The sequence below is a fragment of the Sinohyriopsis cumingii genome, chromosome 17 (genome assembly GCF_028554795.1).
Source record: "Sinohyriopsis cumingii isolate HCF-2022 chromosome 17, ASM2855479v2, whole genome shotgun sequence".
In the NCBI taxonomy this organism is placed as follows: domain Eukaryota; kingdom Metazoa; phylum Mollusca; class Bivalvia; order Unionida; family Unionidae; genus Sinohyriopsis; species Sinohyriopsis cumingii.
In genome coordinates, this window is record NC_142977.1 from 75015329 (window position 1) to 75028059 (window position 12731).

General features: G+C 35.4%; 1 protein-coding gene across 3 annotated transcripts in view; it reads left to right on the forward strand.

Annotated features, from left to right (window-relative positions):
* The window catches only part of LOC149779250 (carboxyl-terminal PDZ ligand of neuronal nitric oxide synthase protein-like), a 139654-nt gene that overhangs the window by 66088 nt on the left and 60835 nt on the right, over positions 1-12731 (forward strand). For all 3 annotated transcript variants that reach the window (XM_089939835.1, XM_089939834.1, XM_089939836.1), the window contains exon 6: positions 3466-3574. In XM_089939835.1, the coding sequence (XP_089795961.1) occupies positions 3466-3574 (109 nt within the window). The remainder of the gene's footprint in view (positions 1-3465; positions 3575-12731) is intronic.

The window sequence follows — 12731 nt, forward strand, 5'->3', positions numbered from 1 at the left end:
TATTACAGCCATAAGTGAAAATTAAGTCACTGTTACCTATATTTTATGGTTTTCAATCAAGTAATACCACCATTTGCAGTTATCATGTTTTTTTATTATTTAAAGATACAGACTGATTATTTTAATCTGACACAGGCAAACCTCTTAGCTAAAGACTTCTAATAAATTTTTATAATTTCTGATGTAATATGAAAGCAGTAGTTGATTTTCTGACTTGATGTAACACTGGTCTACAGTTTTTTAGAAGTCGTCTTTTTCATGGATAAAATGTGCTATTTATTATGGATTTTGATGTGCTGAATTCAGATATGACAATTAAAACAACTGATTGGCTACTATTTTCAAAGTATTTAAGTTTTTACATTTTACGTCCATGTTGGGAGCCCTGAATGGTAGAGTGGTCTAAAGCGCTTTCCATTACAGATCACTGCCATCTCACCTCTGTCTGCGTGGGTTCGAGTCTAGGATTCAGCCAATGTGGGTATGTGAGAAAGCTTGCCAGTGGCTTCTCATGGGTCGGTGGTTTTCTCTGGGGTTTTCTCGGGTTCTTCCCCCACCATTAATACTGGCCGCCATGTATAGCCTATCGTGTGCTGAAAAATGGCGTTAAACTCTACAACAACAACATCAACAACGACAACGTCCATGTATATTGTGCAGATAGTAGAGTTTTAATCATAAATTATAAACTTAGGTCTTTTCGTGTGTTTATGGCTGCTTTACATGCTAATATTTCACCTGTCCTGTTTATGTAATACTTTAAAAAACAGCAAAAGTGTTATATAAATAAAAGTTATTATGGAACAAAAGGCAAAAGTTACAATGTATGGAAATTGCTTGCCTCTTGTATTCATTAAATGGAGCATCTCTTGTCACTGTTCAGCAATTGTCTGCAAGAATTGATGTTCTCCATTTGCCCTGATAGCCTTTCTCCATTGTTGCAATGTCCTGGTGAAACCACTTGCCATGCTTGGTGCTCACTGCTACGCAGTTCGGTGGAAACAAATCTAGATGAGAGTGCAAAATATGTATCTTTAGTGACATGTTGTAACCAAGGTTTTTGTATGTCTTGAGTAGGTTTTCCACCAACTCCCTATATTATTGTCTGCCTTGTTGTTTCTGAGAACTTTTGTTGCCACTAACTGGAAGGCTTTCCATGCCATATTTCTCTTGCCACGCAGTGCATGGTCAAATGCATCATCTTGTGATGACCAACAAAGACACCTTCCTTGATCCTAGTTTCACTCATCCTTAGAAATATTCCATGGAGGTACCTGAAAGCTGCTCGTGTTTTGTCCGTGACCTTGACAAAGTTCTTCATCAGACTTAGCTTGATGTGCAAGGGTGGTAACAAAATCTTCCTTGATTCAAGAAGTGGTGGATGCTGAACATGTTTCCTCCCAGGCTCCAATGACTGCTGGAGTGGCCAATCTCTCTTGATGTAGTGGGAATCTCTCACATGACTATCCCATTCTCAGAGAAAACAGCAGTACTTTGTTTATCCAGTCTGAAGAACAAGCATGAGATGAACTACCTTCAAAGCTGCCACTGATGTTGGCCATAGTTTATGTACCTCAAAGTTGTTTCATCTTTTCATAGGTTTCCTTCATATGCACTGCATGACTAACTGGAATTAATGGCAAAACTTTGCCATTATGCAGCAAAACAGCGTTAAGACTCATCTTTGATGAATCAGTGAACATTCTCCACTCATCTGGATTATGAATGATGTTGTGGGCTGCCATGACACCATCGATGTTGTTGCAGGCTACAAGATCACCTTCCATGAAGAAGAATGGGACAAGATCCTTTTGACAGTCATGGAACATGGAAACCCTAATATCACCTGCTAGACAATTCCACCAGTGTAGTTTGGAGCCCAACATCTTTGCCTTACTCTTGCATAGTTCCAAATCCCTGACAATATCATTCAATTCACCTTGTGTTATGAGGTGTGGTTCAGAGGAGGAGGATGGGAGAAAATATGGATCGTGTGACATTAATGGTTCAGGACTAGAAGTTTCATCCTTTTTCTCTTCTGACTCAAGTGAGAATGATTCTGGTGCATCAGGAACTGGCAGTCCTTCTGCATGGGGTACTGGGCATATAGCTGACGGAATGTTTGGATAATGCACAGTCCACCTTTTCTTCTTTGACACACCTTTCCAACTAGAGGTACCATGCAGAAGTAACTATTGCTGATATGATCTGTTGGCTCTATCCAAATCATTGGCACAGCAAAAGGTATAGATTTCCTTTTCCTGTTCAACCACTGGCAAAGATTTGTTGCACACATGTTGCAGCATATCTGTGGGGCCCACCTCTTGTCCTGATCTCCAGTTTTGCAATAAAAATAAAGATGGTAGGCTTTCTTAACCATAGTGTTTATACTCCACTTTTGTGTTGCAATCACTTCACCACAAACATAGAAGTTATCTGCATTGTTCACACATGTACGAGGCATCTTTGCTTACTTTGGCTAAACAGAAATGTGTCCCTTTGCAAAATCAAACACTGACCAATAAGACAGTATGACACTATGATTTTTAGAGCTGATATAGGGCAATTTTTTCAGCAGAGTGATGTAAGTTTAGGTATGATTGCATCATCCATGACTTCTAGGAATAACATGGTGCAGTTCATATCATGTATGATGCAATACCAGCTTCAGATTGTATCATTCACTGTTTTGCCTAAAAACAAGTACGGTCCAAACCCATTCGTGGCTTCATTCATAGATCCAGTCTAAGATGTATTTTAGTCAATTCTGGTTAAAACTGAGATCCCTTCCCTTTATAACTCACTTATCCTCCGCCATATATACTGACTCAGTATCATATCTTTAAAACTAGAGCCAATCAACAATCCTAAGCATCATTTTCGTTCTCAGTGACCCAGAATTAGTAAAGTTTGACAACATTTATTTTGGAAGCATTTTGGTTGTAGACCAGTATACATCATCAGTATTGGTTTGTCAGAAAATAAGGTATTGCTTTTAAAGTATAGCCTATCCCACCCCCACCCCCATCCTTACTTATATAGAATTTTGTCAGAATAGTATACAAGATACAAGTCTTTGACTTACAAGAAGGAGCTGTGGTGGCTCTGTGGTGAAGTCTTTGGACTGGTGGTCAGAAGGATGTGGGTTAAATTCCCACATTAAGATCAGCTTGGATCAGATACCTTAGGCCTTTACTTGCCTCAGGAGGATATAGCCTTCAGAATGTTGTTTTGCATGTAAATTTTCTTACAGTAAGTCATACTTTTCATAAATGTACTAGCCAGGCCCAGACATTTAACAGGGGATAAATTTACTAGGCAGGCCCAGGCATTTAACATGGGATAAATTTACTAGGCAGGCCCAGGCATTTGACATGGGATAAATTATGTAAACAGAAGTTTTAATTCATAGAATGTGTTGATGTTTCATGTTCACAGTGTTGATGATATTTATATTTTTTTCAGGATATTTTATGTCTCTCATGATTCCCAAGACTTGAAAATCTGGAGTTACATCGCTAGGGATGGGTCTACCAATATATTTAAGTGCAACGTTTTCAAGGCCAATAAAAAGGTAGGAACAGCAAAATACATTTTCTAAATAGACAGACAACAGATCTAATCCATATTATTAAATCTCTTGTCTGTTTTTGTTTGTGTTGCTACTCCCTTCTGTTCCCAACAATCCAGGTCAGATGTTTCTGTGCTAAATGTTTGCTTATGTAATGAAGTTAAATATACACTGCCTTTCAAGTATTTCTGTTTTAAAATGGGTAAAGTTTAAAATTTCAGGGTTAAAGGTACATGTATTATTGTTATTCATTCATTTCCTGTGGTGACTGGAGGTACACTATCCTTACACCAGGAAAAACACATGGCTAAAGGCCTCGATTATATAGCAGGGTACAAAACCATTTGATTGGGAAAGGGGTGAATTGCGATGGTTTTGTTTGGCTGGGATTATTCTTCTGAATAGTCATACATTCTACCAGTGTTATGTCTTCTCTATTTGCACCAGTCATTCTAATAGAGAGTAGGTGGTGGTATCCATGTTATGTGGATACATTTGTAGTTTATTAAAAAGCCAGACTTAATTGACCTTTGGGTTGGGTCAAGGTCATTGGTTGCATATTGTAGTCTATTTGTCTTATGAGCACATTGACTTGTACATATATAAGTGAATGTTGTTCAGACCTTGAACTGAGTTGGATTCCAATAAACCACATCAAGGTCTTGACTTGGCTTTAACTGTTTTGTGAGTGTGATAATACAAACGGGTATCAATAGATTATTATTCTGTGGATATATCAGATGAATAAGTAGAAAGATTCCACTTAAATAAGGTTGTTTTCCTAAAAGCATTACTTATAGAGTGGGTATGAATTTCTATCCATGATATAAAGTTCAAGGTCAAAGGCAATGTCAGCGATATTTGTACTGCAGTTACAGATTACATGTATCATATGAACATGTTATCTTTGTCATGTAAGAAAATATTTTTGTTTACAAATTTGGTATGTTGGAGGTTCTCAACAATATTACAGATAGTTTCCAGTACTCAGCTGGTAAAAAAAACAAAAGGACAGAAGAAACCTTGGATTCATGGAAATTCTTTTCATCCAGTAAGATATGGAACTCGCTTCCTTCAAGGTCAAAATAGCAAGCTAAAAGGACAGTTCTAAAGGAAATGTCTTGAACTTGTACAAAGGGAGTACCCCTCACCCCTAGTAATTTTACTTCTTGATATAACAGTGTAAAAATTGCCGTTGCAGTGTTAAGCCATTTCCATGTTCTATGTTGATTTATGTCGTAATTATTTAATGTCTCATTATAGCATTTATTTGCACATTATTATTGGTGCTAGTATGGACTACTCTGGTAGCCTAAGAGGTTAGAGTGTCTACCTCGGATGTGGGAGGCCATGAGTTTGAACCCTGGTCAAGTCATTCCAAAGACTTATAAAAATGGTACTAGCAGCTGCCTTGCTTGGCACTTAGTATTAAAGAGGTTAGTGTTAGGACTGGTTGGCCTGGTGTCAGGATAAAGTATCATGCTACTTGTCTGCGGCATAATGCCCCAGTGCTAGACATCACTATAAACTGTCACATTGCATACATCATAGTGATATGACTGAATTTTTTAAAGCTATGTTAAGATCCAAATCACGTACACAGTTATTCACATGTTGTAAATGATCTTGACAGATATGTGCACATTGTTAACTGCTTATTTTAGGATTTTTCAGAGTAGGAAAACACTTTGAGGGAGCTTTTTCATGTAATAATTGAACTACCGCTTAAAGAATTATTATTATTACTTTATCATGTTGACATATGCTAGCATTTGTTGAGTCAGGGTCATTGATCTCCCTTCATGATATTAAGTTCAAGGTCAAAGGTCATGACAAAATATTCATACTGCACATGCGGTTATAATAGACATATACAAAAATATTATTTTGCTAAATTTGATATGGAGTCGACCAAGAATATTAGAGATAGTTTCAATACTTAGCAGCTAAAAAGAATGACAGAAGAAACAGTCTTATCATGGATTCATGACAGTGTTTTCCAGCAGTTGAGTGCCATTCCTTCCAAGGGACTATGGTTCAAAACGTCCAATGGATTAGACCCACACACCCCCAAGATTGAAGTGTAAAGTGTTAAAACATTGATTTGTTTTGCAATACCATTCCTAAATCTTTAAGAGAACTCAACTTCAGTAGAATAATGGAGATACAGTGTACAGGAAAATCAAATGTTATTTGGCACCTGTGCCTTGACTTTTTAAATTGGAACAGGCACAGATCCAGAAATATGTTTAAACATGCATCTATCTTGTTCCTCAGTTTTTAATAATTTTTTGTTGAATAGTCTTTAGTAGATCAGTACCCCATACTTCCCTTGAAACAGGTAAGGATAGTACACAGTATGATTTGAAAAAAATATTTGATGGATCATGGGTAATGAGATAGAGTCCAAAGTTTTCAAGTCTTTCCCAAGGGCTCCAGCAAGTCTTTGCATGTTCTTGTATTTTCTGTTACTAGGTACATGCACATAAACCATTATATACAAGTACCAAGAAAATGCTGATTTTCAACATTCATCCAGCAGCCTAATCATTGAAGAATGTAAGATAAATATCAGAAAGAAATTCCACAAAAGTGAGCCCAGGAAATTAATGGGAGAGGTCCCAGACTCATGTACTACATAACCTTGTTTCTACACAATGTACATCAGGCCATATTATCCAGACACCTGTCAGTAATTACACTCCCCATTTATTAATGAGTAGACCACATTAATTAGACACCTATCAACAATTACACTCAGCAAGAGCATGTTACAATAATTAGATACTATCAGCAATTACTTTAGTCATTTAGTGTTTATTAAAGAGTTGGTCATATTAATTAGACATGTGTCAGCAATTCCAGTTGCATTTAGTCTTTATTAAAGACTAGGTCATATTAATTAGATGCCTATCAGCAATTACTCATCATTTAGTGTTGATGAAAGAATGTTACATTAATTAGACACCCATCAGCAATTGCATTCACCATTTAGTGTTATTAAAGAGTACACCTCATTAGACACATGAGCAATTACACCATTTTGTGTTATTAAAGCGTAGGCCACATCTACCAGTGATCTATCAACAATTACACTCACCATTTAGTGTTTATATAAGAGTAGTCCACATCTACCAGAGATCTATCAACAATTACACTCACCATTTAGTGCTTATTAAAGAGTAGGCCACATTAATTAGACACTTAGGGTCAATTACACTCTACATTTAGTTTTTATTAAATAGTAGGTCACATTAGTTGGAAACAGGAGCAATTACACTCCCCATTTAGTGTTTATTAAAGATTAGGACACATTAATTACACACCAAGGATTAATTACACCCACCATTTAGTGTTTAAAGAGTTGTACTTTATATATTAGGCACATATAAGCAATTGCATTCACCATTTAGTGTTTATGAAAGAGTCTAATATCATGATATGTTTTTCATCGAATTCTCTTAAGCACATCTTGTCTTTTTTAAATGATGTCGACAAATGCTAAAATATATTTGAATAAGTTGATTTCTGTCATTAATTTTGAATATATTATTGTCTCACCCATAGAACCTTTATCAAAATACAAAAATAACACATTAATTGTCAATCAGAGAAACATGCATTACTAAACATGTACCTTTAAAAAAATATTTGATTAATCCATTTTTTTAATCAAGAAAATAGGCTTTGGCTTTAAATGTAATTAATTTCCATTACTATATTATACATGCATTATAATTAGATTGACTTGTCCTTTTTTGATAAAACTGCTGCCCATTCTGCAGTAGAAAAGTGGCCTTATAAGAAGGATTACTTTTTGAGGAGGGGCCCAGAGTGGCCAAGTGGTCTTAAGCACTTTCTGTTATGGATCACTGCCATCTCACCTCTGTTTGCGTGGGTTCGAGTCTCGGATTCAGCTAATGTGGGTATGTGAGAAAGCTTGCCAGTAGCTTCTCGTGGGTCGGTGGTTCTTTTTGGAGTTTTCCCGGATTCTTCCTCCACCATTAAAACTGGCCGCCATGCATGGCCTATCGTGTGCTGATAATGGCGTTAAACCCTACAACAGCAACTTTTTGAGGAGGTGTTATCTAAGGCTGTTTTCTTTAGTTTTTTTATGATATCATTTCATACTGGCCCAGTAAACATTTACAAAACTTGCTTGTCATGTAAACAGTAAATAAACAATTAGCTTTCCAATATATTTTGTTTACTTGAATGAGGAAAACAGTAACAGTATTGGTTCAGCATCCTAGTCAGTCTTCAGTGATCATTGTACTGATGAATAACTTTTGAGATTGCTGCCACTTCTTGGCACAAGAAACACTGAACTGATGGAGAAAAAAAAAATAAACCTTGCATATTAGTTTTGCATTGGCATTAATGCTGATTGACTTCCTTATGCCTGAACTGTTCACGTTAATTGAAAGAGACATTCAAGAAAATGTCAGTACTTGTTTACATGTAAATAGAAGGTGGCTGAATTTGCAGATTGTTGCATGATGTCTGGGAGATAATATTGCAATGGACTTAAATTTTTTTATACTTTATTTGTGGATTTATAAGGAAATTTAACTACCAAGACTGATTCAACTCTGTTGGATATAAAAGAGTTCAATTTTGTTAATGCTTTGAACTTGATAACATTATTATTTATTAAGGAATTGTTTCAACATTTGAATAATGATTCATGTGCTTATTATAGAACAAGTATGATTAAAACTTGTATTAATGTCATTTAAAATCATGAAGAATAATGATAAATGTGTTCCCATAAGTGTCTTAATACTTCACTTCACATCATCTGCCAACTTTCTTCTTAATATTTCAGTTCACATCATCTGCCAACTTTCTTCTTAATATTTCAGTTCACATCATCTGCCAACTTTCTTCTTAATATTTCAGTTTACATCATCTGTCAACTTTCTTCATAATATTTCAGTTTACATCATCTGTCAACTTTCCTAATACTTCAGTTCACGTCATCTGTCAACTTTCTTCTTAATATTTCAGTTCACATCATCTGTCAACTTTCTTAATACTTCAGTTCACATCATCTGCCAACTTTCTTAATATTTCAGTTTACATCATGTGCCAACTTTCTTCTTAATATTTCAGTTTACATTATCTGTCAACTTTCTTCTTAATACTTCAGTTTACATCATCTGTTAACTTTCTTCCTTATACTTCAGTTTACATCATCTGTCAACTTTCTTCTTAATACTTCAGTTCATATCATCTGCTAAGTTTCTTTTTAATATTTCAGTTCACATCATCTGCCAACTTTCTTCATAATATTTCAGTTCACATCATCTGCCAACTTTCTTCATAATATTTCAGTTCACTTCATCTGCCAACTTTCTTAATATTTCAGTTCACATGATCTGTCAACTTTCTAAATAATATTTCACTTTACATCATCTGCCAGCTTTCTTCATAATATTTCACTTTACATCATCTGCCAATTGCCTTTTTAATTCTGTTTCTGTTCATATCATTTGTCACTGTCTTAATATTTCAGTTCAGATCATTTTTCACTGTCTTAATATTTAAGTTTCTATAATTTGTCACTGTCTTAATATTTCAGTTCAAATCATTTTTCACTATCTTAATATTTAAGTTCATATCATTTGTCAGTGTCTTAATACTATTTTAGTTCATATCATGTTTTACTGTCTTAATATTTTAGTTCAAATCATTTTTCACTGTCTTAATATTTAAGTTTTTATAATTTGTCACTATCTTAATATTTCAGTTCAAATCATGTTTTACTGTCTTAATATTTTAGTTCATATCATTTGTCTTAATGATACACAAATACTGACAAATGTGAATTGAAAACAGAGCATATAAACATACAATATAGTAAATACATCTTCTTTTTTCTTGATGTAGTAATTTTATTTTTTATGGCAAGATAAACAAACAGCTCAAAACAAATCTGATCCAAGGAAATACTAGCATTGACATGTTTACATAGCACAAGGTTAAATGCATCTTTTACACAAATATAGCCCATATAATGCCAACTTGAAATGAATAATACATTTCATAATAGGTGAGGAAACCATCTGTATGGTGTAATGCATGAGTGGATGTAAGTAGAGTGCAAACCTTTTTTGAAAAAATAAACCTTTTGACCCGGTGACGGAATGATTGGAAACCTGGAAATGGGAATCTGTACAATTATGTTCTTATAAAATATAAAGAGGTACCCTGGCAAAACCTTTTCGTTTTTTGTCCTCAGAATTTGATTTAATATTTGCAGAACAAATCCACAAATACAAATCGGGGTGAGTGGGTGGAAACTGATATAAAATCTTTTCAGTTTTGGAAGGTGTGGGTCACCTCATAGCTTGCTAGTTAGTTTCCAAATAGCTTGAGGCGTGCATACAAACAATTACCAAAACTAATATAGTACCAATTATTTAATTTTAGCTGACATTACTGTGTCAGTCTGACTTAAACAACAGACTGCACATCTCAGTTGTTAGCTTTCATCATCTTGCAAATTATTGGTGGTATAAATAGCAAGTAATTATTGAAGTGACAGAACCTGACAGCTAAAGAACAGTACATTTATGATAATTGGATTAATAGCTTTCTTGTTTGTATGGATTACAGTTACTTTATTGGCCACATATTCTGGACATAAGAATATACAGTAAAAACTGAGATTATACTGTATTTTGTAAGTATTAATGTTTTATGGAAATAAAAGATTACTCTTCTGAAATAAAACCTAATATCATGCAAGTCATCAAAACTTTTGGATACATTTTAGCACCAGTCTGAAATCAGCATTGTGGTTAAGGTTTGCAATTGGCTAATTTTCTCAGACACCATTGCTTGCACAGTCACACAACTTGATGTGTAAATATTAAATGAAATGTACAAGAGCCATTTATGAAAACTTGATCACAGGGACCTATATTTCATGGTTCATTGGTTGTGCCTTGCTAAGGTCATTTTGTGTACTTAAGGGCATGTATTTGGGTATTTTTCTAAGACACTTTTGCTCACACAGTCATATATAGTAAGTTGGTATTATCATATCAAGTATGATACATTTCAGTAAAATTAGGTCACAATGAGCAGTATTTGATGTTTGTGTAATGTTGTTTAACATTTACGTTTGGCTCATTTTTTTTCAACCAAAGTTGCCTATGAAGTCATATAACTTGGTAATAACAATCTTTTGAGAGCTTATCTGAACTGAAAGAACATTGTTTTATTCATGGAATTTGTCCTTTTACAGACATGAGTGTGGAAAAATCAGTGCTGAAACGAGCACCTGTCTTTCTGGTGCAGAATTGAAAGCACATATTTCAAACACATGTAGATCCACAAAATGTTGTGGCTCATATGGTTTTCTCTACATGGAAGCTATCATCAACAATATGTCTATACTAATAAATATAGATTTGGTCATGAGAATTCAGAAAATGGAAAGTTAGTTTTCAATATCATGGTGTTTACTTAGATTTATGAGTGGCCGAGTGGTCTAAAGCGCTCACCGTTCCGGATCACTACCATCTCACCTCTGTCTGCGTGGGTTCGAGTCCAAGGCTCGGCTAGTGTGGGTACGTGGGAAAGCCTGCCAGTAGCTTCTCGTGGGTCGGTGGTTCTTCCCTGGATTTTCCAGGGTTCTTCCTCCACCAGTTATACTGGCCGCCATGTATAGCCCATCTTGTGCTGAAAAATGGCGTTAAACCCTAGAACAACAACAACAACAACAACTTAGATTTATTGTAGGAGCTGAATTAGTACTGTGAATCCTGAAGTGGTATAGGTAAACATGTCTGTTACTCAAATATAAAATTGTGTATTCAAATTTTTTTAAAAATATTTTATATTCACTCTAGTATTTCTTATCAGTCTATGTTTACTCTCATGTTGTATTGCTGGGTAAGAAATTTTTATCCCCAAACAAATCAATCACTCTTAATGACTGGGGGATATGGAGCCAGAATTGTACCATGTTATGTGTTCTGGACCTTGTTTCAAATACGGGGAAAAATATTGTTTTGTTTGTATTTTGCATTTATCAGAACTTCAACCATAATGTAGATTTGTGGTCTACAGACTGCACCAAAACATCTAACTCTGCCAAAAACTCTATACAGTGTTGGTTTATTGGAAATGTATTAGATTGGTGAGCTGTATGAAGCAGTTACTGATGAACTCTTTCTATTCAGTAGCTCTTACTTTTTCCATCTGGCAGTAGCAATCAGCAAGGCTGACATGTTGATTATTCTGCTTTCTGTAGTAACCCCTCTGTATAGATTCCATCAACCTTCCACAGACCCTCATAACATTTACCAGATGGCAGGTGCCCAGACTTTGTGTATTTATCTATGGACCAGTATTAGAGTGACAAAGGAGCTGCACTATATCATCACCTTACCAGCAAAGACCAGCCTGGGTGTTGTGCAACATTAGCAAGAATGATAAACAAACAGTGGACAGTGAGAGTGATGTGTAACCTCAAATGTTTTGACAGCAGAGTATAAACTGTGAAGATTTGATGCATGTGTAACTTCAATAGTAACTTCCCAGATCAGTTGTACTATTTCATCATTTTATGGTATGCTGGTGAAGTTTGTACTATTTCATCATTTTATTGTGTGCTGGTGAAGTTTGTAATATTTCATCATTTTGTGGTATGCTGGTGAAGTTTGTAATATTTCATCATTTTGTGGTATGCTGGTGAAGTTTGTAATATTTCATCATTTTGTGGTATGCTGGTGAAGTTTGTAATATTTCATCATTTTGTGGTATGCTGGTGAAGTCCGAATATCAGAATAAAGATGCAGGGCTCCCTCACTATATAGCTCCCTCACTATATAGCATCCCCGTCCCCCAGCATATTGCTATCACTCTGACATCATGGGCATGGTCATTTACAGTAGCCCTCACAAAAACCCCTCAGGGTACTTGCTACCCGACTTTTAACGTGTGTATGGTCATGAACTCCATTTACATTAGCCTTCACTATACAGTTGTGTGGGACAATGGACCAAACATTTACAGGAATCCATGATCACATGCTCAAGGTTTAACGCTGCTTAAACTCAAAACCCTAACATAACCAGATGCATGGGTGGACAGATATAATCTATCCATAACGTGGTTTAACATTTATTAAAATAATATAAGTGTC